The following is a 20,622-nucleotide window of genomic DNA, read 5'->3' on the forward strand; positions in this document are numbered from 1 at the left end:
CAAAGACACACTGGATTGTTCCTTCAAGAACCCGGCAGTGAAATCAGAAGGCAAACTTGTGGCCATAAAAGGGCTGCTTCCCAGGAAAACAAATGTGTGAACACAGCTCAGCCTCATTTGCTGTGTTGAGACGTAAACCAGAGAGAGGCTGAGAGCCCTGGATGAACTATTTGCTGTGAAAATAAGGCCTTTTTCTAGGGCTGAGCACTGCATGTAGGATTTTGCCTTCTGTATATGCTGTTTTTCTGACTTCCCCCTCCCCACCCTGTTCAGCCTTCCTGTGTATCCAAGGTGTTTTGTAGAGCACTAGTGATTCAGGTGGTATAACCAGACAAATAACTGAGTTATTATCTTTATGAAGCACAGATCTCTTTGTAATAAATGTACCTTGTAGCTTGATTTACAGCAAAACCCTTCTCCTCTTGCTTCCCTGATGAGACCTACTTAAATCAGTGAGACTAGTCATGATGATAAGATAATTAAGTTTTTAGTACAACTCTGGTTAGTGAGCAGAATGCAGTTCTGAAATAATAAAGCTACTGGCTCCAGTCTGATATTCAAAAGGGGCTGATGATTTTGGTATTGTTCTTAATGTGCTCCAGGAAAAGTCCTTTTTGCATTAAATCTGTAAACCTCATCTAGGACACAATTCCAATCTCTTCTTAATTTAAAGAACACCTTTTAGAATGGTGAAGCTGAAGTTCAGCCAGCATAGCAGTGACACCTGCAAACTGACAGTCAACCCCTCCCTACATCAAAATGGAAAGATTTGCATGAATGTGTTTTACAATGACAGGAGACAGGAATGGGAGCTTCTAAGCAAGTTAGACTAAGATTTTAAGAGTGAAATGCCTAAAAATAAGCCCCTGAATGCATACTTAGGCACCTATATAGAGGCTGCTTGATTTTCAGTTGTTCTGATCACCCAGAGCTCCCATTAACTTCAGAAGTAACTGTGGATACTCAGCTGTTCTGGAAATCAAGCCACTTTTATTCAAGGGTCTAAATATGGATGTCTGTGCCCAAGTTTGGGGGGAAAAATACAGGTAAAAAAAAAAAAAGAAGAGTTCTTTTGCTACAGAGCCATTTTATAAAAGGCAGTAATAGTCAAGTTTCATTTTTTCAGGTTACAATGCTTGAAAGTGAATCAACATAACAATTAATAGTGCAACACATCTGTGGCAGATGATTTTGTCTGAGGTGAATGGAAAGCTGTTGCAGAATCTGTAGCCCTTAATTAGCAATCTGAAACATCCCAGAGATATTTCATATGCTGCATCTGCAAAGTGTTAGCAGGTCTCCTACATCTCTTTCCTAGTATTTCAGTGCTGCCATTAAGAGGCTTTTCAGGCTGGCCCGAGGAAGACTTTGCAAGATTAGCTTTTCAAATCTGTAAGTAATAACAATGTAACTGTTTCAGAAGTACCATTTTTTCATGCTTTTGGATCAAGCACAACCAACAGACTTGAGCACATTTTTAAATACTGTAAAATATGAAGAAGGGAGAATTAGGCCTTTAATTCCATCATACGCCCTTGCTTGGTAGAAGACTCGTGAATGCTGTTTGCTTAAAGACCTGTGTCATAAAAAGTAATCCTGAGTTGACTTTGTGTCTAAGCCATTGCCAGGTCATGCTGAAGTGGGTAAGAACCAGTCACATGATAGAAAATCTGCAAGGAAAAAAAAAAAGAAAATTTATGATGGAGTTATATAGATGACTATAAATCTCAAAGTGTCAAGGAAGTAACCAATTAAAGACATGCCAGATGAAGATGATGGATACTTGTTTGTTTGACTGTGTGCATAAACTATGATGTAATATACCTTTATATACTTGTTTACAGGATCTGAATTAAGGGCTCCTGCTGCTTTGCTTGGAAAAGGAAAAAAAAAGAAAAAGCCGAAGACTCCTGTTGCTTTTAACTAAGCTTTCAAAAAGAACCAGGTAGAAGTTGATGTTACACTCTCACTGTAAACTGATTTTGACCACTTCAGTAATATTTAGTGATATTCCAAGTATTCAAAATTGTTGAAGCTTTTATATGGCTCCTTCATAGTCTCACAGTACATTAGAGGTTGGAAGAGACCTCCAGAGACCATGGGATCCTACTTCCCTGCCAAAGCAGCATCACCCAGGGTAGTCTGCACAGGAATGCATCCAGGTAGGTTTGGAAAGCCTCCAGAGAAGGAGACTCCACAACCTCCCTGGGCAGCCTGTTCCAGGGCTCCCTCACCTTCACTGTAAAGAAGTTTCTCCTCACGTTGAGGTGAAATCTTCTACGTTCAAGCTCGTACCTGTTGTTCTTTGTCTTATCATTGCACGCCACCCCTCCACTTGACACCCAGCCCTCAGATATTGATAGACATTGATCAGATCCCCTCTCAGTCTTGTAAAGATTAAACAGCCCCAGGTCTCTCAGTCTCTCTTCATAAAGAGATGCTCGAGTTCCCAAATCATCCTCGTGGCTCTCTGTTGGACTCTCTTGACCTGGGGAACCCAAAACCGGACACAGTATTCCAGGTGTGGTCTCAGCAGGTCAGAGTAGAGGGGGAGAAGAACCTCCCTAGCCCTGCTGGACACACTCTTCCTGATGCACCCCAGGATACCATTGGCCCTCCTGGCCACAAGGGCACATTGTTGGCCTCTTTCAAAATATTCTTTTAACTCTGCTGTCTTGGGGTTGAGGAGCATTCTCTCACTTTCTGTCTTTGTTTTTAAACGCCTGCTTATTGAATATAATGGTTGGGACATTTTGTCTTACATGTTTTTAGCTGGTACAGTACAGCATGACTGGGGCATTTGTGCAATGCCTGTCAGCTAAAGGGATGCCACCCTTAAGGAATAAGAGTAAATCACTGGCTGTGTTGTAAGACTCAGCAGCAATGAGAGTGGCAACAAGAAAGCTCATCCTGCTTTGTCACAACCAGGGACATGATTCTAGGTCAAGACTGAGGCAGAGGAAGTCTGGCAATGAAGAAAGCCAGTATTATTCTCACTGCAGGAGTGAGCCAGGGGGTTTCAACAGTCATGAATATTCACCTGACATCTCTCAGTTGTTCTATATTTTTTTAGATACATCAGTATTTCAGTTGCTAGAAACGGTGGGGAAAGGGAACAGATTGAAGCTTTCTTCCTCCCCCCAATCCCCTACATCTTATGTTCTTCCACCAGCAGCAACAGCACAAGGACTCTCCATTTTTTTTTCTTGGTTAAAGCTTGTATCACCTCATCTCTTGGGTTTAATGAACATGGGAGTGAAGTTCAGCAGCTCTAGTGGTTTCATAGCTGCTATGACACTTCTCGACTATGCTGTATCCTTTGGGGTTGATACCCTGCATCAGTATGGAGCTTTATGGGTAGATAAATCAGAACCTTTCTTCCCACTGGGAGCTAGACATTGCCCCTGCACCTCATACACTATTTGCCTGCTATGAAACACAGCAACCAGCCTGCATGAAAATAAAAGCAATCAGAACAATGAGGGTTTGATGGATTTTCTTCTCCAGGAAATGATGATCCATATGTAAAAACTCCTCTGTCAGCAGTACCATATGTAGGATGAGGCGTGACTTTCTCCATAGCACAGGACTACGCTGGGAACAGCTGTGGCACAGTGACACGAAGGACCTGAGACATGCTTTGATGGTCAGCTGAAGTGGAAACATAGTAGCATGCATTTGCAGAGGACTCTGTGCATGTACAGTCTCTTTGCTCACTGTATTGCCAGCCTGGTCCTGGCAATTGCCAGCTACTGGCGTATCAGTCCCAGATGTCTGTAGTAACAGGCCAACTTCAAAGAAATATTGGGCTACTTGATAATAATGAGTTGGATGTACATTCTATTATAGTGGACAAGAAGCTCAACAGGAGCTGTCAATGTGTGCTTGCAGCCCAGAAAGCCAACCAGAGCCTGGGCTGCATCAAGAGAAGTGTGGCCAGCAGGGCAAGGGAGGTGATTCTCCCCCTCTGCTCAGCTCTGGTGAGACTCCACCTGGAGTACTGCATCCAGTTCTGGAGCCTCTATTACAAGAGGGATATGGACATGCTGGAAGGTGTCCAGAGAAGGGCCACCAGGATGATCAGAGGGCTGGAGCACCTCTCCTATGAGGACAGACTGAAAGAGTTGGGGCTGTTCAGTCTGGAGAAGAGAAGGCTCTGAGGTGAGCTTCTTGTGGCCTTTCAGTATCTGAAGGGAGCTACAAGAAAGCTGGGGAGGGACTTTTTAGGCTATCAGGTAGTGACAGGACTGGGGGGAATAGAATGAAGCTGGAAGTGGGGAGATTCAGGCTGGATGTGAGGAAGAAGTTCTTCCCCATGAGAGTGGTGAGAGCCTGGAATGGGTTGTCCAGGGAGGTGGTTGAGGATCCATCCCTGGAGGTCTTTAAGGCCAGGCTGGATGAGGCTCTGGCCAGCCGGATCTAGTGTGAGGTGTCCCTGCCCATGGCAGGGGGGTTGGAACTAGTTGATCCTTGTGGTCCCTTCCAATCCTGACTGATTCTATGATTCTATTATCTTTTAAACAGCACCAAAAAGCATATTCTGCAAAACCAGCAAGCCAGCACAACAGCAACGATGACTTTTTTCCCTCCACCAAGCTGAAAACCATTAACAACTCACCTGTTTCTCAATATCTTCCAGCAAACTACTGGCACCCAGGCGAAAGAGCTCTGGTGTTAGCCATTCCACTCCCAGCTCGTCCTTCACCAGCATAAGCCAAGTAATAGCATCTTGTGCTGTCCGAATGCCCCCAGCAGGTTTAAATCCAACCTTTATAGATAGACAAAAAAAGAAGTGCAACACACATTTTCATTCATCAGCAGCCCTAGAAGAGCAATCAGCATTTGTACACCTGCAGTCTCACTGTGCCTGTGGTGCACAGAACAGCTCCACTTGGTAAGTACCTGACTGAAAACAGGGTAAGCTCTGGACTTGATAGCTGAGAGCTATCAAGCCTCAGACACAACTGCAAATGATAACATTTTCATCCCAAGGGACAGCAATTCAGAGAGCAACACTTTTAACCCCAGTGCACTTTCCCAGAATTCAGAGAGCAACACTTTTAACCCCAGTGCACTTTCCCAGGAGCTGGGTCTGAGGTTTGATGGGAGTCCTTTGCCAATAGTACATATGAGGTCAAGGCATTTAGACAGGATCTGGGTTACCTGCACAGCACCTCCTGCCCAGGTCATAACCTAATTGCAAATGTCTAACAATGATACATGCAATGACATAGCACTAAAGATGCTGAATTCATGCACATGAAGCAGCACTTTAGAAAAGGTCTCTGCACCACAGTTATACATAATTAGACTGCACAGTCAAAGCCAGTAGAGGCTTAATTTTCACAAAGATTTCCCAAATAGGAATTAAATCAGGTCTGACTTTACCAAAAATACAAAGTTTTGTGCTTCACAGGAACTGCAAAACATGCTGGATATGCTTTCAGTCACTTGATGTGAGGTATTTCAGTCACTTGAAATGAGATACTTCATCCTGTTTTGGCAGGGGGGGTTAGACACAATGATCTCTGGAGGTCCCTTTCAATGTTCTGTGATTCTGTGATTTTTGTGCCATATTTTGTCAAGAGATCTGCCCTGTATGTATAGGCACACACACCAAAGAAAAAAACTGTCTTTGAGGTAAAGCAGGCCTTGAATCCCATGACCACCCTGCTGTGCAGAGGTGACTTGGCAAGAACCCCTAATGCCAGTCCTTCGGCTATGTGTCATTTAAACATTCTGAGACAGAGCTTCTGACAGGCAGCTGTCAAATCCCTCATCAAAAAATTCTGTCATCTACAGCAGCCAAAATCTTGGCCTGCATCAACTTACCAAACTCTTTAAACTAAGAATTAGGAAAAAGTGTTTCTGCACTAAAAAAAAAAAAAAAAGGTTTAATCTGTACAGTAGCACAGAGTGATTCTTTCTCTACTGTAAACCTTTACCATTACCATTCTGATTTCTGTGTGCATGGTCCCAAAACCTCACTGCACTGAGAATTTCCTTGTACTAGTTATGCATATAAAAGTGGAATCCAAGACTATCTGGTTTTAAATGTGGCAATTTTTTTTTTAAACAGTGATTGCAGGACAAACAAACACAGAATAAATCCTTCTCTCACACTGAGAGCACATTTCCAGTTAGATTATAAAGAACAAGAACAGGAAAAGCTTGGTAAGTCCAAAAGATAAAATTGTGGGGTTTTTTTGGTGGGTGGATGGATGGGTGGATGGATGAATGGATGGATAAATGGATGGATGGATGGGTGGATGAATGGATGGGTGGATGGATGGATGATTGGATGCATATATCTGTTAACATTGGAGTTCCAAAACTAATTTAAACCACAGCAACTGGAAAAGCATCTTTTAGACAATAAATTAAAATAGTGGGAATGTGTTTTCCCTCAGAAAGAGAAATTCTAATGAAATTAAAATTTAGATTTCTTAGAAACACTACAACTCTTTGAGCTAAATCTGTGGCAAAAACAAGTAAGACAGTAAATAAGAGAATTAAAAACATTGTGCAGAATTCCGTTCCCTTTTAGCAAATTCTGAAAGCTCTTTTCTTTGGGGAAAAAAAAAGCTGACAGACGAGCCTGTCCTCCCCCTCTTTCATTTGCCAGCTTTCCAAATGGCACATCTGACTGCCATAAAAAAGCAAAAAGAAGGGGGGGAAGAGGGTGTTGGTATTTAATTCAAGAGCAGTATAAAGTCCAGCTACCACTTTCCTGCTGTTTCACAGCATTTCATTATTTTGCTTAATAAGTTCATCTCCTCAAGAATTTTTCTCTTCACCTTATATTATTAAAAGTAATAAGTTTTTCTGGATTGGGGGTTTTCCCAACAGAAAAACCAATTTATGTATGTCCTTCAATAACGACGGGAAAAGATTATTTCCCATTATTCCCACTTTTCATATCACCACCGCAGCTTATCATCCAATAAATTATACTCTGCAACTTGTTCCTTCCCTCTGAGAAGTTTAATTTCTGTATTAACCTGTTTTTCCCAGCCAACGCCTCACTGGCAAGCATTCCTCCAGCAGCAAAATTAGTTTGTTAGAGAAAACCATTTAGAAATCTCTGGTCACTGATAATATTGTCTTCAGTTAATAAAAGCACACCAAGTTTGTTAACATCTCATTCACAGGCACACAGGTGCAGGCAAACATCAGCACTCCTTCTTAGCAACCCATTTTTGGTTCCATGTATGCATCCTTCTGAAGAGAAAGGTGAATGTGACATTTATAGCCAATTAGAGGGACACAGCTGCATTAGTGCAGCAGAGCCCAACCTCTGGCATACAGTTCCTGTAAGCAGCACCAGCCCCAAGGTGAGTCACCTGGCCCCAGGGATCTGTGTCAGCTTAGCAGCAGTGAAGATGCTGCTGCAGAAGCAAGACTGTTGGAGCTGCTCCAGTCGTATGGCAGAGAGAGACACAGGCTAGGGAAAGGAGAAGTGAGGATAGCCCAGAGATCCACACTAGACCCATCTAGATGGACATGTGTAACCTGCTGTCACATGCTCCTCAAGCTCCAATGGCACCTGAAGCCATCTCAGCCCCTGTTCCACTGTTCATCCCATGGCCTAACACCATATCTTGAAAGGCCACCTGCAAGAAGGGACACAACCATCAGCTGGAGAGAATGGAAGGGTGACCTAGAAATGGGGGCAGGGTCTTAACTAGGGATATGGTTTTCTTCCCTGAGGCTGCTGGTGAGTGCAAAGCCCACTACTGAATACCAACACTTTGACCTGCCTGTGGATAAGGAGGTGAGAGGTGGTTTAAGTCTTCCTGAATAACATCCTTCTGTCTCACTGCTTCAGCACAAGGATGGACACACAGTTTATCACTGGCTCTGCCATGTGCTCTCCCTTGCTCCTTGTCTTCACTAACCTCAACAGTGACCTGACAGCAAAATGTTGTGTACCAGGACACAATGTTCATCTCACCCCGTCCTACTTTCCTTTCATCCCAGACAACTGAATCCAGCTGGATCTACCTTCTTGTCCCCTTGGAAAGCCCTACTGGCAAAGGAGGAAAGAGCAGAATTTATCCCTTGTGTTGCCAGACAGAGTCAGAAGATAGAGCTGTGCAGTGTCTATAAATCTGTGTAGCCCCATGGAGGTTTATGGCACTATGACAATCACTGTCAGCTTCAGATTCACCCTCTTATTACTGGAGGTGACCATTTCAATATCATACATGGTGAAACAAAACTCAAGCCCAAATGCAGCAGTGGATACATCAAGATTGCAGGAGCTTTTAGGGAATTAGGTGATAGTCAAGGAAGGAAGGGCAAAAGTGCACTTTTTATATTAATATAAATATTAGCAAACATCAAAGGAGGGATACAAGAGAGAACTCCCGTTACCTACTGCTCATCCAGCCACAGAAGCTAGTGCATGTGGATTTGGATGTTCTGCATTTTGAAACTCTTACAGTCTTATTTCCTTCTGAGTGAGGCTCTTTGGCTCATTTTCACAAAGGTAGTGAGAATTACCTTGTTGCCAGTTTGCCAGTAGAATTCCTTAATGGCCCTCATCATGACTACTCCAACTGGGAAGGTTGCATTTTCCACCTCCTTTCCTGTAGATGTCTTTATAAAATCAGAACCTGAAAGGAAGTAAAAAGCTTTAGGGTAGTTTTAGAACAAGACTCACTCTGCACATGCATTGTACACCCTCCAAAGATGTCTTTGTGCTTCACAGCACTCCTTTATGCCTGCTCCTTTTTCATGGAACAGGCTGTCCAGGAGGTTGTGGAGTCTCCCTCTCCGGAGATATTCAAGACCTGCCTAGATGCATTCCTGTGTGATCTGCTCTAGGTGATCCTGCTCTGGCAGGGCAGGGTGGACTGGATGAGCTTTCAAGGTGCCTGCTGGCCCCTAACATTCTGTGATGCTGTGATACATCCCTGTGGTGCTCAGTGCTAACCTTGCCCTGGTCAAGGACCATCTCACCTGGTTCCAGAGGAAGTCAGACATCCCAGCAGCTAAACGAACAACCCAGCTATTACTTGCTTGCTCTAGCTATCAGACTAACAGTCTCTTCAGGATAGGCCAACATAATGTGCAGACACTCATTATATGTTTGTGTATACACTAATAGGAATGTGTTTGACTAACCATAACAATGGAAATTATTTCCTCTGAACAAATTTTGCCTATAAATCAACATCTTAGTATTTCCACAATGAACCTCCTGAGCAGAAACAATTTTCATCTATTTTTTGTCATTTAACTTTGCATCTATTTAGTCTTCCATTTGACAGCCTAGCATTCTATCTCCCACAGCTGTTTGAAGTGAAGAGATCCCACATGTATTTAGGAAATCAGCTGTGCAATATTGCAAATAGGGCAAATTCCCTTCTTAGGTGCTTTGCAACTGTACCATTGCAAATTATTGTATTTAAAGCCATGGTCTGATATAATGCAGTAAAAAGGTGAAAACATCTCTGTTATTTAAAGGAGAACTAGCCTTGGCTTATATTTATCTGGTTTCTCACTTGTGAACAATATTTTCCACTGCCTATCCTGTCGTATTCTTGTGAATTCTTGCTGTTCTGGGTTAGCTTAAAACAAATCCTGCAGCACAGTAGAACAAAAAGCTGAGAAAATAATAACAACAACAACAAATTGCCTGGCAGTGTATGATCTTGCACTGACACAATACAATGACAAAACTTCAATTGCATTAGGGTGTGCTTCATCCATGGAACCTACTATTTTGAAAAGGTGTACTGTGGGATCATTAATTATCAAAAGTAATTGAGAGAAGAAGAAGGATAATTCAAATATCATGTAGTAGTGCATCATCCACTTAAGTCAATTGGAACTGCATCTGCTTCCACTTCAAATTTGGCTTAGGGTCCATTTTGTCTCTTAATTGAATGATGATGCCTTTACAACATCCCCTAGAGTAAAGCAAAGGAAAGTTTCACTACTGGTTCAAACTCAAGAGTTGCCTAGACTACGTTCTGGTGGTGTGCTGCGGCACACTGCAGAGGCACAGCTGACTGGCACACAGCTAGGTCTCACCCCATGGGAACTCAAGGCAGAGCCAGGCATGTTTGTGCCTCCTATGATTTAGGCACAACCAGAATTATATCCCTTACACCGTGTCTGGTAAGACCCTGGTTTTCTCTGTAGGCTTCTTGTCTAGGCACTAAGTCAGCCCTTTGGTGATTAAATTGTCCCCTCCTATGACAATTCCCATTCTAAAGAGAAACAGTTACTTGGAAAAAAAAAAAAGTTCTAACTCCCGAGAAAGTGCAACATGCAAAAGAGGCAATTAATACTTGATTGAGCTTTGCAAAGAATGGAGCACATAGGAGAGACAATTAGTTATGTATTTCAGAACTACTCCCTTCCAGAGAGACACTCTGGACATCTGATAGTCACATTAAAACAAGTAACAGTGGAAGTGAAACTTCAGCGTTGCCAAATGATATTTTTAATTTCCTTTTTGAAATGCAGCACTTAAAGTCCTTCAGTGCAATACTTCTCTTTTTTTCTTCTTTTTTTTTTTTTTTCTAGTATAGGGTAAGTCAAAGCTTTTATAAGTCTTATAATTACAAGTCTCTACGGTACAGTTTCATTAAAAACTTTCATTAAACAACAGCTGCCCTTGTATATGGTCTTCTAATCAATTTGGTCAAACAGAATGACTTCTAATCAGCTGTTGATAAAAATAGAAGATGAAATTTTAATTCTAATAGATTAACCACAAACTCAAGATAGTCTTCAAAATCCATCTAGCTCTATTCTCCAGTGGATTTAACGACTATTCAGCAACTCATTACTAAATAGAACAAGATGAACATTTTCCAGTTCATTAAAGAAATGTACTATGTATTTTTGCATTGTCCTCATGATTCGTTACAGGGAGTCTTAATTACAAGATAATGGATAATGGTTATTAAATGCAGACTCCAGTAATGAAGCTCTATTCATTTGTGAGCCTCAGAGACTGCAAAGAGGGGAAAATAAAATTACTAGCTTCAAAAGATTAACGGATCAAATTATTATTCAATTTTGAAAATCTCATTCAGACTTCATAGAAACAAGAAGAGATTAAAAACTAGTATTAGTACAAAAGTAGTGCATTTATATATTTATTTTAAAATAATATCTTAAGGCTATTACCAGAATAATCAGCTTTAGATGTGATTATTAGACAAACATACAGCCAATTTAGTAGCATCCTCTAACAATGAAAACAATACATTTTTATTTCCTGGAAAAAATTCTATTTATGACACAAGAGCTTGCTAGCAGGACTGCATGCAGCCTCTCAGAGAAGACAGAAGATGCAGGCTAGCAGAGAACACCACAATGGAAGGTGCTATTAATGTTTAGGTTTCAGGAATGAAAAGAGGGATTTAAAAATCAACCACTGTCACAAAAGGCACCTCACTAAGCAGACTTTATGCCAAACTTGTCATAATAAAGGAGTTTCACCAATCTCATTCAGGCTAAGGAAAAACAAGGCTAAGGAATGAACTTCAGCAGGAGCTTCATTGGAAACTGAGTTTTATCACCCATCTTCTCATCTTCCTGTGAATGTATACACTCCAAAAATGAAGGCTGATGCTAAAATACATGCTGGATGGCTTTCATCTCCCCTAGAGTACATTACAGGAAACATTAAATTAAAGACTGAAAAAAAAATTGAGTTCTTCAGATTAGATTTCTAGGCTCAGTGAGCCTGGAAAAGGCCACACTTTCCACCCTTTTCCAGGGTGTAAGCACAGCAGCACGTTGCCTTTCAAGGCAGTTACTCATGTAAGACTCATTGAACCAGCAAAGGAGTGGAGACATTCAGACCTTTTTGAAACACAGCAGCATTACATTCCCATTTCAGGGGGGCTTGCTGCCAATCTAGTAACTCACCTGCACGTGATGCATTACAGCACCACAGCCTGGCAAGCACAAACTGCATTTGCGCAGTTTTGTGCTTGCCAGGCAACCTGAGATGGAAATCTGAATAAACCCTGTGAACAGAGCTGCAGCCTTTGTTTAAGGGGTGCTCTCTGGTTGACAGCAACCAAGCTCTTGGTGCCACTGGGAGCCAGACCACTTCTGTTGAAGTCACACATGTTGGGAAAACAGGTAAAGTATTTTAAGATATTATATCCTCTCTCCCCTTCTGCTCTCACTCACCATACACACACGACTTAGCCACTGCCCTCCAGCAAAGACCACTCAAAATAAGCCAGCTTGAACATGAACACGCTAAAAAGAAAACCAGTGCCTTCACAGCATGTTGACTGAGTCTGTACCTAGAGGTCAAGATGAAGTTCATTATATTATTCCTAGCCTAGATGCTCACACAGCCTTACTTATGGTAGCACCTGAGCAGAGGTGCAAAGCTGAGTGATTTGCCCAAGGCCTCTCAGTCTCATGAAGGTCAGAAGAGTAGCTGTGACTGGACCACTCTACTGCTATCCTGCACAGCATCTCAAAATGCTATACAGCTTCCCAGTCCACGTAACACTGAAGCAGAGCACGAAAACTGGAGAATCTTATTTAGATGACAGCATCCAGGAAACATGCTCTGGTTCCATAATTAAGCAATAAGGAATAATAAGCAGTATAGCAATCGTGGAGTAATCACAACCTTTTGGTTGTGAAGTGCTTCAAAAGCCCTTGGGGAATGATTATCGCCTGATAACTACAGACTCTGTGTTGTTGCCTTACTCTTAATAAAGAACAAAGACACGTCTGGCAGTTTTAAACAATAGTTTAGAGAGAGATGCTTGCAGAGGGACAATTATGCCATGCTACTTTGTAAGTACTTGCAACGAGCACAAATATATCTTGGTTGCTGCAACAACCAAGATGCTGCTGTAACAATAGGCAGCAACACAGGAGGACCAAAACCCGTTCAAGACTTGCAGGACTGGTGGCAAAAGGAGGCATGCTGCTGAGGGGGCCTGGAAAAGCCCTTGCTGTCTGTGCTGACAAGATAGCAATGGTAAAATAGTACATTATCAAATGTGCATAGAGAGCCATTAGCAAGTCATTTTTCTATTTTATGAGTACCCAAAAAAGGGTCTTAAGATTCACACACAATTAACCTGACGAAAGGCGACCAGGTTATCATCCCTCTGAAAATAAAAGGCAGGGCAAGATATAAAAGACTAATGTAGTAGCTAATTCTTGGCAGCTGAGTCATCCTAATTGTCCACTTACATGTCCTTATCCTACTCCAGTGTCAAGATAAAATAGATGGCCTGCTAGCTTAACTGTGCTGTTCAGCAGGAGAAGAGAACACGAAGCTATGACAATTCACTTTAGCAGTAGCTTTAACTCCATCACACATGGCTACACTGTCAGACCACTTGGTTTAGTGTCTATAAATGGCCCAAAACTGAATCCAGGATTTGAGGTGTGGCTTTACCAGTGCTCTGTACTCTTCTCATGTGCTCACTCTTCTCCATCCAACTCCAGAAAGGCTAATAAGCCTTGGGAACTGTGCCTGCCATGGGTTATGAATCTGCTGAGGGCTGCAAACCTCCATGAGAACCCCAGAGGAGGCTCACAGGGAGGTGAACTCCCCCTGCCGTGGGTCTTAGAGGTCTTTTGCAACAACACTGAGCCACATGCTCCTGCTGAGCTGGGTGAAAAAGCAAAATACTGTGGGAGAAACTAGATATGAAAATCTCACCCATTAAGCTTCCTTTACAAACACTGAACTGCATTGTGTCATTTACTTTTTCACAGTTAAACTAATCTAAACAATTATTAACCATCCTAAACTGCGGTATAATTAAAACAGCACTGACTTAGGCCAAGCTTTTTTCCATCTTGGCACTCTTGGGTTTGGATCAATATATTTCAGTCCCTCACAACGTTACCCAGTACATGACATATTACAGACTGAGGCTAAAATCCTGATTTATCTACCAGTAATAGCACTGCAGTTTGGAAGAAAATAATAAATATGCATGACTGCTTAGAATTGCAGCACTCCATGGCATGTTGCATACCATGCTTTAGCAACCAGATTTAGCTTTGTGTTTTCTTAGTGTTGATAGTGACTTTGGAACAACTATGTTAACAACAAAACTCAGGTGTGCTTACACATTGGCTATTAGCTTGTAACAAAACTACTCAAATCAAAGAAGGAGCTGTTTAAAATAGTCCACACTGAAAAAAAACAAGTAGAAATTCAGTCCACTTTATCAAAAAGATGGTATGAATATAATTTTTTCAAATGTACATAACACAGCCAAGATCATGACACTTCAGGGTCACTCTGTGTGTTTTGCAACACACCATGATAAAAGCAGTTTAAGATTCTGTTCTGACTCTAACCCACAAAAAGGCAGGATTGATTTTTGAGATTTAAAAGTCATGTCTTAATTCCACAGTCAGAATCTGTCCAGCATCCAGCCTCTTTCTCATGCCGAGGACAAAACATCATCAGTCCCTCATCCACACTGTTCCCTGCACATAAAAAGGCAACTGGCACAGGTGGAGGCTTCAGCACTAGGGAGACTTCCAGTATCAAAAGCATTTCCCAAGAGTGCTTTGTGGCCAGTGTCAAGCTTTTGGCTTTGCCTGACAGATTAAAAAACAAAAAAAAAAAAAGAAAAAGGTGCCAGATCTCACCAGGCTCATCTGGGATGTGTTTGTTCCCTTGTGGCTTTTACAAGTCATACAGAATAGGTTACTTACAGGCTGAATACTACACTGCCACTAATCATGCAATTACTAGGAAAATATTAGGCACTTTTAGTTTAATCACAGAATACAGCCATTTGGAAGAGGCCTCAAAGATGATCCAGTTCAACCCTCAACCCAGCACTGAAGGCTCAGCACTAAACCATGCCCCTTCAGTGCCAGCTCCACAGGCTGCTTCAACACCTCAAGGGGTGGTGACTCCACCACTGCCCTGGGCAGACCATTCCAATGTTTGAGAACCCTCTCAGAAGAAGAAATATTTCCTAACATCCAGCCTGAACCTCCCCCGGGGCAGCTTGTAACCATTTCACAGAATCACAGAATCAACCGGGTTGAAAAAGACCTCAGAGATCAAGCCCAACCTATTACCTAATACCTAATACCTTCTGACAACTAAACCATAGCTCCAAGTGCCACATCCAAACTTTTTTTGAACACCTCCAGGGATGGTGACTCCACCACCTCCCTGGGCAGCATCATCCAATGGCCAATTACTCTTTCTGTGAAGAACTTTCTCCTCACCTTGAGCCTAAACTTCCCCTGGCCCAGCTTGAGACTGTGTCCTCTTGTTCTGGTGCTTGACCCTAAGGAGGAGAGGCTGCCCCCTCCTTGCTCCAACCTTCCTTCAGGGAGTTAAGGAGAGCAATGAGGTCTCCCCTCAGCCTTGTCTTCTCTAGACTGAACACCCCCAGCTCCCTCAGATGCTCCTCACAGGCCATGTGCTCCAGGCCCTTCACAAGCATTGTTGCCCGTCTCTGGACACACTCCAGCCCCTCAATGTCCTTCCTGTAGTGAGGGGTCCAGAACTGAACACAACACTCAAGGTGTGGCCTCACCAGTGCTGAGTACAGGTGATGATCACCTCCCTGCTCCTGCTGGCTGCAGTGTTTCTAAGATACTTGAAAGTCTTCAATATCAACTTACAAATACACTGATTCTATCATGGACTTCCTGGAGGCAGGTGTTGGGCATTCTCCTGATGCAACAAATATCCAAAGGGTAGCAGCCTGGAAGGCCTTATTTACACATAAGGCAGCATAGTAAAATGACAAGTTTTGGCTGTTTCTAAAAGGTCCTGATCTTACCTGCAGCTCCTGCTTCCCCTAAGTTTTCACCCTTTGGAATGTTTCCTTCTTCTTTCCCCACCTTAATAATTTCAAATCTAGCAAAACTGTAAAAGCCCACATGGGCAGGTTGCAATGTGGGTAACAACTTCCAAATACTGACAGATGTTTTCACCACTGTTTCACAAGGTAGCCTGAATACCAAAAAGCCTGCCAACCACCTTTAATAATAATAATAAAAAAACCCAACCAAAACCTCTGACTGTGCAGCCACACTCCAAGCAAGACACCCCCCTTCGCTGGGGGTCAGGGAAAGCCACACTTCTGGTTTTTTAACAAATCCTTTCCCACCCCAACACCCCCACCCCCGTATTATTAATGATGCTTATATGGCAAAGCAAACAATTTTATTTCAAAATACACTTTACAAAGGCACTTTGCTTATATAGTCTGTCAGATTTTTCTGGCACAATAACCACTGAGCACTATGTTAAAAAAGGAAGGAAATAAACTAAAATAAAAACATAAGCATTGTGAGAAATAGGCAGCAACTCATGAAAAGGTATTTAACATGTTAGGGCATGGTTTCTCCACCTCCATTTGTCAATAGTCTGTGCGTTGATCTGGTCACAGCCTGCAATTACGTTGAGCATCTCAAACCAAAAGTACCAACAATCTGATTAAACAACTGCCTGGGGTGTTTGGGTGAAAAAGAACTCAAACTTACAGAGAATGGAATGGAACAAAGCTGGAAGTGGGGAGATTCAGGCTGGATGTGAGGAAGAAGTTCTTCACCATGAGAGTGGTGAGAGCCTGGAATGGGTTGTCCAGGGAGATGGTTGAGGCTCCATCCCTGGAGGTGTTTAAGGCCAGGCTGGATGAGGCTCTGGCCAGCCTGCTGTAGTGTGAGGTGTTCCTGCCCATGGCAGGGGGGTTGGAACTGGATGATCCTTGTGGTCCCTTCCAACCCTGGCTGATTCTATGATCCTAAGTGCATGTTTCCTTGAGTCCACTGGCAAAATGAAGGTGGTATTTCAACCTTCACATCTACATTTTAGTTTCTATAGTTTTAAAAAGTTACACTAAATATATATTCTCATTTTCTACTTTGGAATTCCACTTTTTTAAATTAAATACTGTGAATGAATATCAAACTCTCTTTGTGTTAGATCTGTATATATCCTCATGGGTATTTAATGGCAGGTTATTAAATGTCACTATTCATTGAGACAGTACATTTTATGTCTTTCTTAAAGAAGAAAAAACTCTAGCCCAAGTTTGTAGCTTTCCATGGTGATAACTAATTTTTAGCTTTGCACATTAAAGGCTGTATATTTGCATGTCTAACTGGGAAGGTCCCAGTTGACTGGCAGCTGGCATACGTGATGCTCATCTACAAGGGCTGGAAGGAGGACCCAGGGAATTACTGACCTGTCAGTCTGACCTTGGTGCCAGGGAAAGACATAGAGCAGATCATCTGCAGTGCTACTATGCAGCATGTGCAGGGCAGCCAGGTGATCAGGCCCAGTCAGCATGGGTTCATGAAGGGCAGGTCCTGCCCGACAAACCTCATCTCCTGCTATGGTAAAGAGGCCCTCTCAGTGGATGAGGGAAAGGCTGAGGGTGTTGCTTGCCTGGGCTTTAATAAAGCATTTCACACAATCTCCCACAGCTTCCTTCTAGAGAAACTGGCTGCAAATGGCCTGGATGGGTGGACATCTCACTGGGTAGACTGTCTGGATGGCCAGGCCCAAAGAGTGATGGGGAATGGAGTTAAATCCAGTTGGCTGGTCACAAGCAGTGTTCCCTGGAGCTCAGTACTGCAGCCAGTTGTGCTTATTATCTTTATCAGTGATCTGGATGAGAAGATTAGGTCCACCCTCAGTAAGTTTGAAGATGACAATAGGAGAGGAAGTGTAGATCTGCTTGAGGGTAGGAAGGCTCTACAGAAGAACCTGGATGGGCTGGATCAATGGGCTGAGGTCAGCAAGGCCAAGTGCTGTGTCTTGCACTTGAGTCACAGCAACCACATGCAACACTACAGACTTTGGGGACAGTGCCTGGAAAACTCTCCAGTAGAGAAAGACCTGGGGGTGTTGATTGACAGCCAGCTGAATGCGAGCCAGCAGTGTGCTCAGATGGCCAAGGAGACCAACAGCATTCTGGTCTGTATCAGGAACAGTGTGAGCAACAGGACCAGGGATGTGACTTTCCCCTGTACTCAGCACCGGTGAGACCAGACCTTCAGCATCGTGTTCAGGTTTGTGGTCCTCACTGCAAGAAAGACATTGAAGTGCTGGAGTGGGTCCAGAGAAGGGCAAAGAAGCTGGTGAAGGGTCTGAAGAATAGGTCTTATGAGTACCAGCTGAGGGAACTGGGGTTGTTTAGCCTGGAGAAAAGCAGGCTGAAGGAAGACCTTCAGAGCACAACAGCAGGCAAAGCTACTCTCTCCTGTCTGGTGTACATTTCAATAAAGCAGCTGGGTTTGAAGAGATAGGGAACCACAGCTGAAGTTATGAGGAATTATGTGTTCAGCATTTCTCTGCATCAAATCACATACCAAGGTAGCTAATAATTACCTACATTGGAAAACACTGGTTTAGAGTATAGCAGTGTTACATATCCCCTTATCTATCAGCTAAGCAGGGTATTCACTTGACTAGACATCTGTACAGTGCTTTAAAGCCCCCAGACATGAGACCAAAGCAAAACCACATTGTCTGCATTTAATTACCTACCTTTCTGGACTTAGTGTGATCAAAATGACTGAGTGCAACAAAATGGTTAAGAGCAACAGAAGGCCACTCTTAACCAGCAAGCTAAGGTGGATGTACGCACGTAGAGCTCAGAAGAAAAAGATGATGCCGTGTGCTGTTTACTTCTCCAATGTGAATTTTTAAAGAGAAGTGAAATTGCAGTATCAAGTAAACTAGCAAGAATTAAAAGGATTAAAAACCCAGGAACCAATGAAGTCAACTGGAAATGGAAAATGGATTCAGTCCTAAAAAGATAAAATTATTTAACAACTTATTAAAACAGTTCATCATTGTAATTAAATTCCAAGTGCCTAGAAAAAAGTGGCACAAGAAAGGTAATTATTTATGAGGAGACTTTAAAAAGCCATTTATTGTGAATTTGGGAGAGAATCAGCCTGAAAGAATTGGTAGTAAAAGGAAATTGTTTGTTTATTCATAAAACTTATTTTGGTCTAGCACACCACTAAGAATCCCTAACATCTGCTCAATGGCAGCTGTAAGTAACATTAGGAACACTCAGCCAATTTATATCTTTCCTTTTTATTAAAAAATAAACAGATCTTTTTAAATTATTCACTAGTAAATTAACATAAAAATCAGTGCTGCAGCAACTCACATTTTGTGGGAAAGCATCTGCAAGCTTTGTATAATCATGACGATCTAAATTTTTCTACGTTTCACTGACTCCTTTACTCTTTATGTGATGTCCCACCTAATTTAGCAAATGAAAATGCAGAAAACCTACAAGCCATACCCGAGTCACAGCTATGAATAATACAGAACACTTCGAATGCTGTATTAGTTACTTCCTTCCAACTGGAATTGATTCTGGTTTTACCTTCCCTTGGCCTCCTACCATTTGAATGTTCCATTCAAATAATCAGGACCCTCTCCTGCTTCTTCCTTTCGTGGACCAGACATTAGACAATGACCTTGACCAGCAGAAACTTTCTCTGAATTATTGCTGAGCAACAAAATGCAGCTGTGTTACTAATTATTTGTCCTCATCTGCAGCATTTTCATGCATAGATTGCAGAGTGCTCTGCACATTCCTGTGTTTCACTCCAAAATCATGCTCTTAAGACAGTAAGAAAGGCACAGGAACCTTTCAAACCTAAAGGCTTCTCTTTACCCCTTGCAAACACTTCTTTTTTTTTTTTTTTTTACTTAATCTCTTGAATATTTCAGCAGAAAACTATCTTACTTTCTTCCTAAGTTTCTCTCCTGCCTTCAGTTCTTAATACAAGCAAGTGCCTGCAAATGAACTTGCCAAGAGGTTGTTCAAAAGAACAGAGTAGCTGTTTATTTTTGTAGGATGCTTCTTTTATTTCTAAGTACAAAGCAGTGTTTCTGCAGTACACTCTGGACACAGTTTGAAACTAAGTGATCTGTAACTAGCCCAGGTGCCAGAGATCACTGGAAATGGCATTGTGACAATAGCACAGGGGCCATCCAGCTGAACATCCCAAAGAAGCCTGCCTGAAAGCTGCAAGTGACCACCCAAGCGAGCTGCTGTGAAGTTCAGTTTGCTTACATCCAGAGTAGCTGCAAGAACAGTACCTGATGACAGCATAATCAGTAACCTATTAATGGCATGTATGTGGCACATATATACATACAGATATAGATAAATATGTATCAGAGCACCACCTTCTCTTGCTGGGGACTAGAAATTAGGAGGAACGTGGCACCCTCTTCCATCATACCACACCAAGTTGCTTTCTAATCCTGGGGCTCAGGTTCATTTCAAAGCTTCGTGTTTCCTTTGAGCTCTCTACAACTCCATTTTCCAGGAGCGGTGGGAAGGAGGCTTTTGAAGACATATGACTCACAATTTTGTGTTCAATAATTTAAGTTTCATGTGCTGCACAGAATATGGAACATCGTCATATGTTTCCTTTCTGGTCTGTTAGAAATGAATTGACAAATCTTAGAGTCATAGAATCATTAAGCTTGGAAAAGACCTTTAAGATCATGGAGTCCAATCCTAACCCAACTACCATGACCACTAAACTATATCATGAAGCTTCTCATCTGCAGCCTCTTGAACAACTTCCAGGGATGGTGACTCCACCACCTCCCCAGGCAGCCTCACCACTCTCCCAGTAAAG

General features: G+C 42.4%; 1 protein-coding gene across 1 annotated transcript in view; it reads right to left on the reverse strand.

Annotated features, from left to right (window-relative positions):
- Positions 1-1,613: 1,613 nt before the first annotated feature.
- The window catches only part of DERA (deoxyribose-phosphate aldolase), a 58,334-nt gene continuing 39,325 nt past the window's right edge, over positions 1,614-20,622 (reverse strand). The window contains exons 7-9 of the mRNA XM_054386887.1: positions 8,506-8,618; positions 4,619-4,768; positions 1,614-1,670 (exon numbers count right to left, since the gene is read on the reverse strand). Of these exons, the coding sequence (XP_054242862.1) occupies positions 1,614-1,670; positions 4,619-4,768; positions 8,506-8,618 (320 nt within the window). The remainder of the gene's footprint in view (positions 1,671-4,618; positions 4,769-8,505; positions 8,619-20,622) is intronic.

The sequence above is a fragment of the Indicator indicator genome, chromosome 14, assembly GCF_027791375.1.
Source record: "Indicator indicator isolate 239-I01 chromosome 14, UM_Iind_1.1, whole genome shotgun sequence".
Classification (NCBI taxonomy): Eukaryota; Metazoa; Chordata; class Aves; order Piciformes; family Indicatoridae; genus Indicator; species Indicator indicator.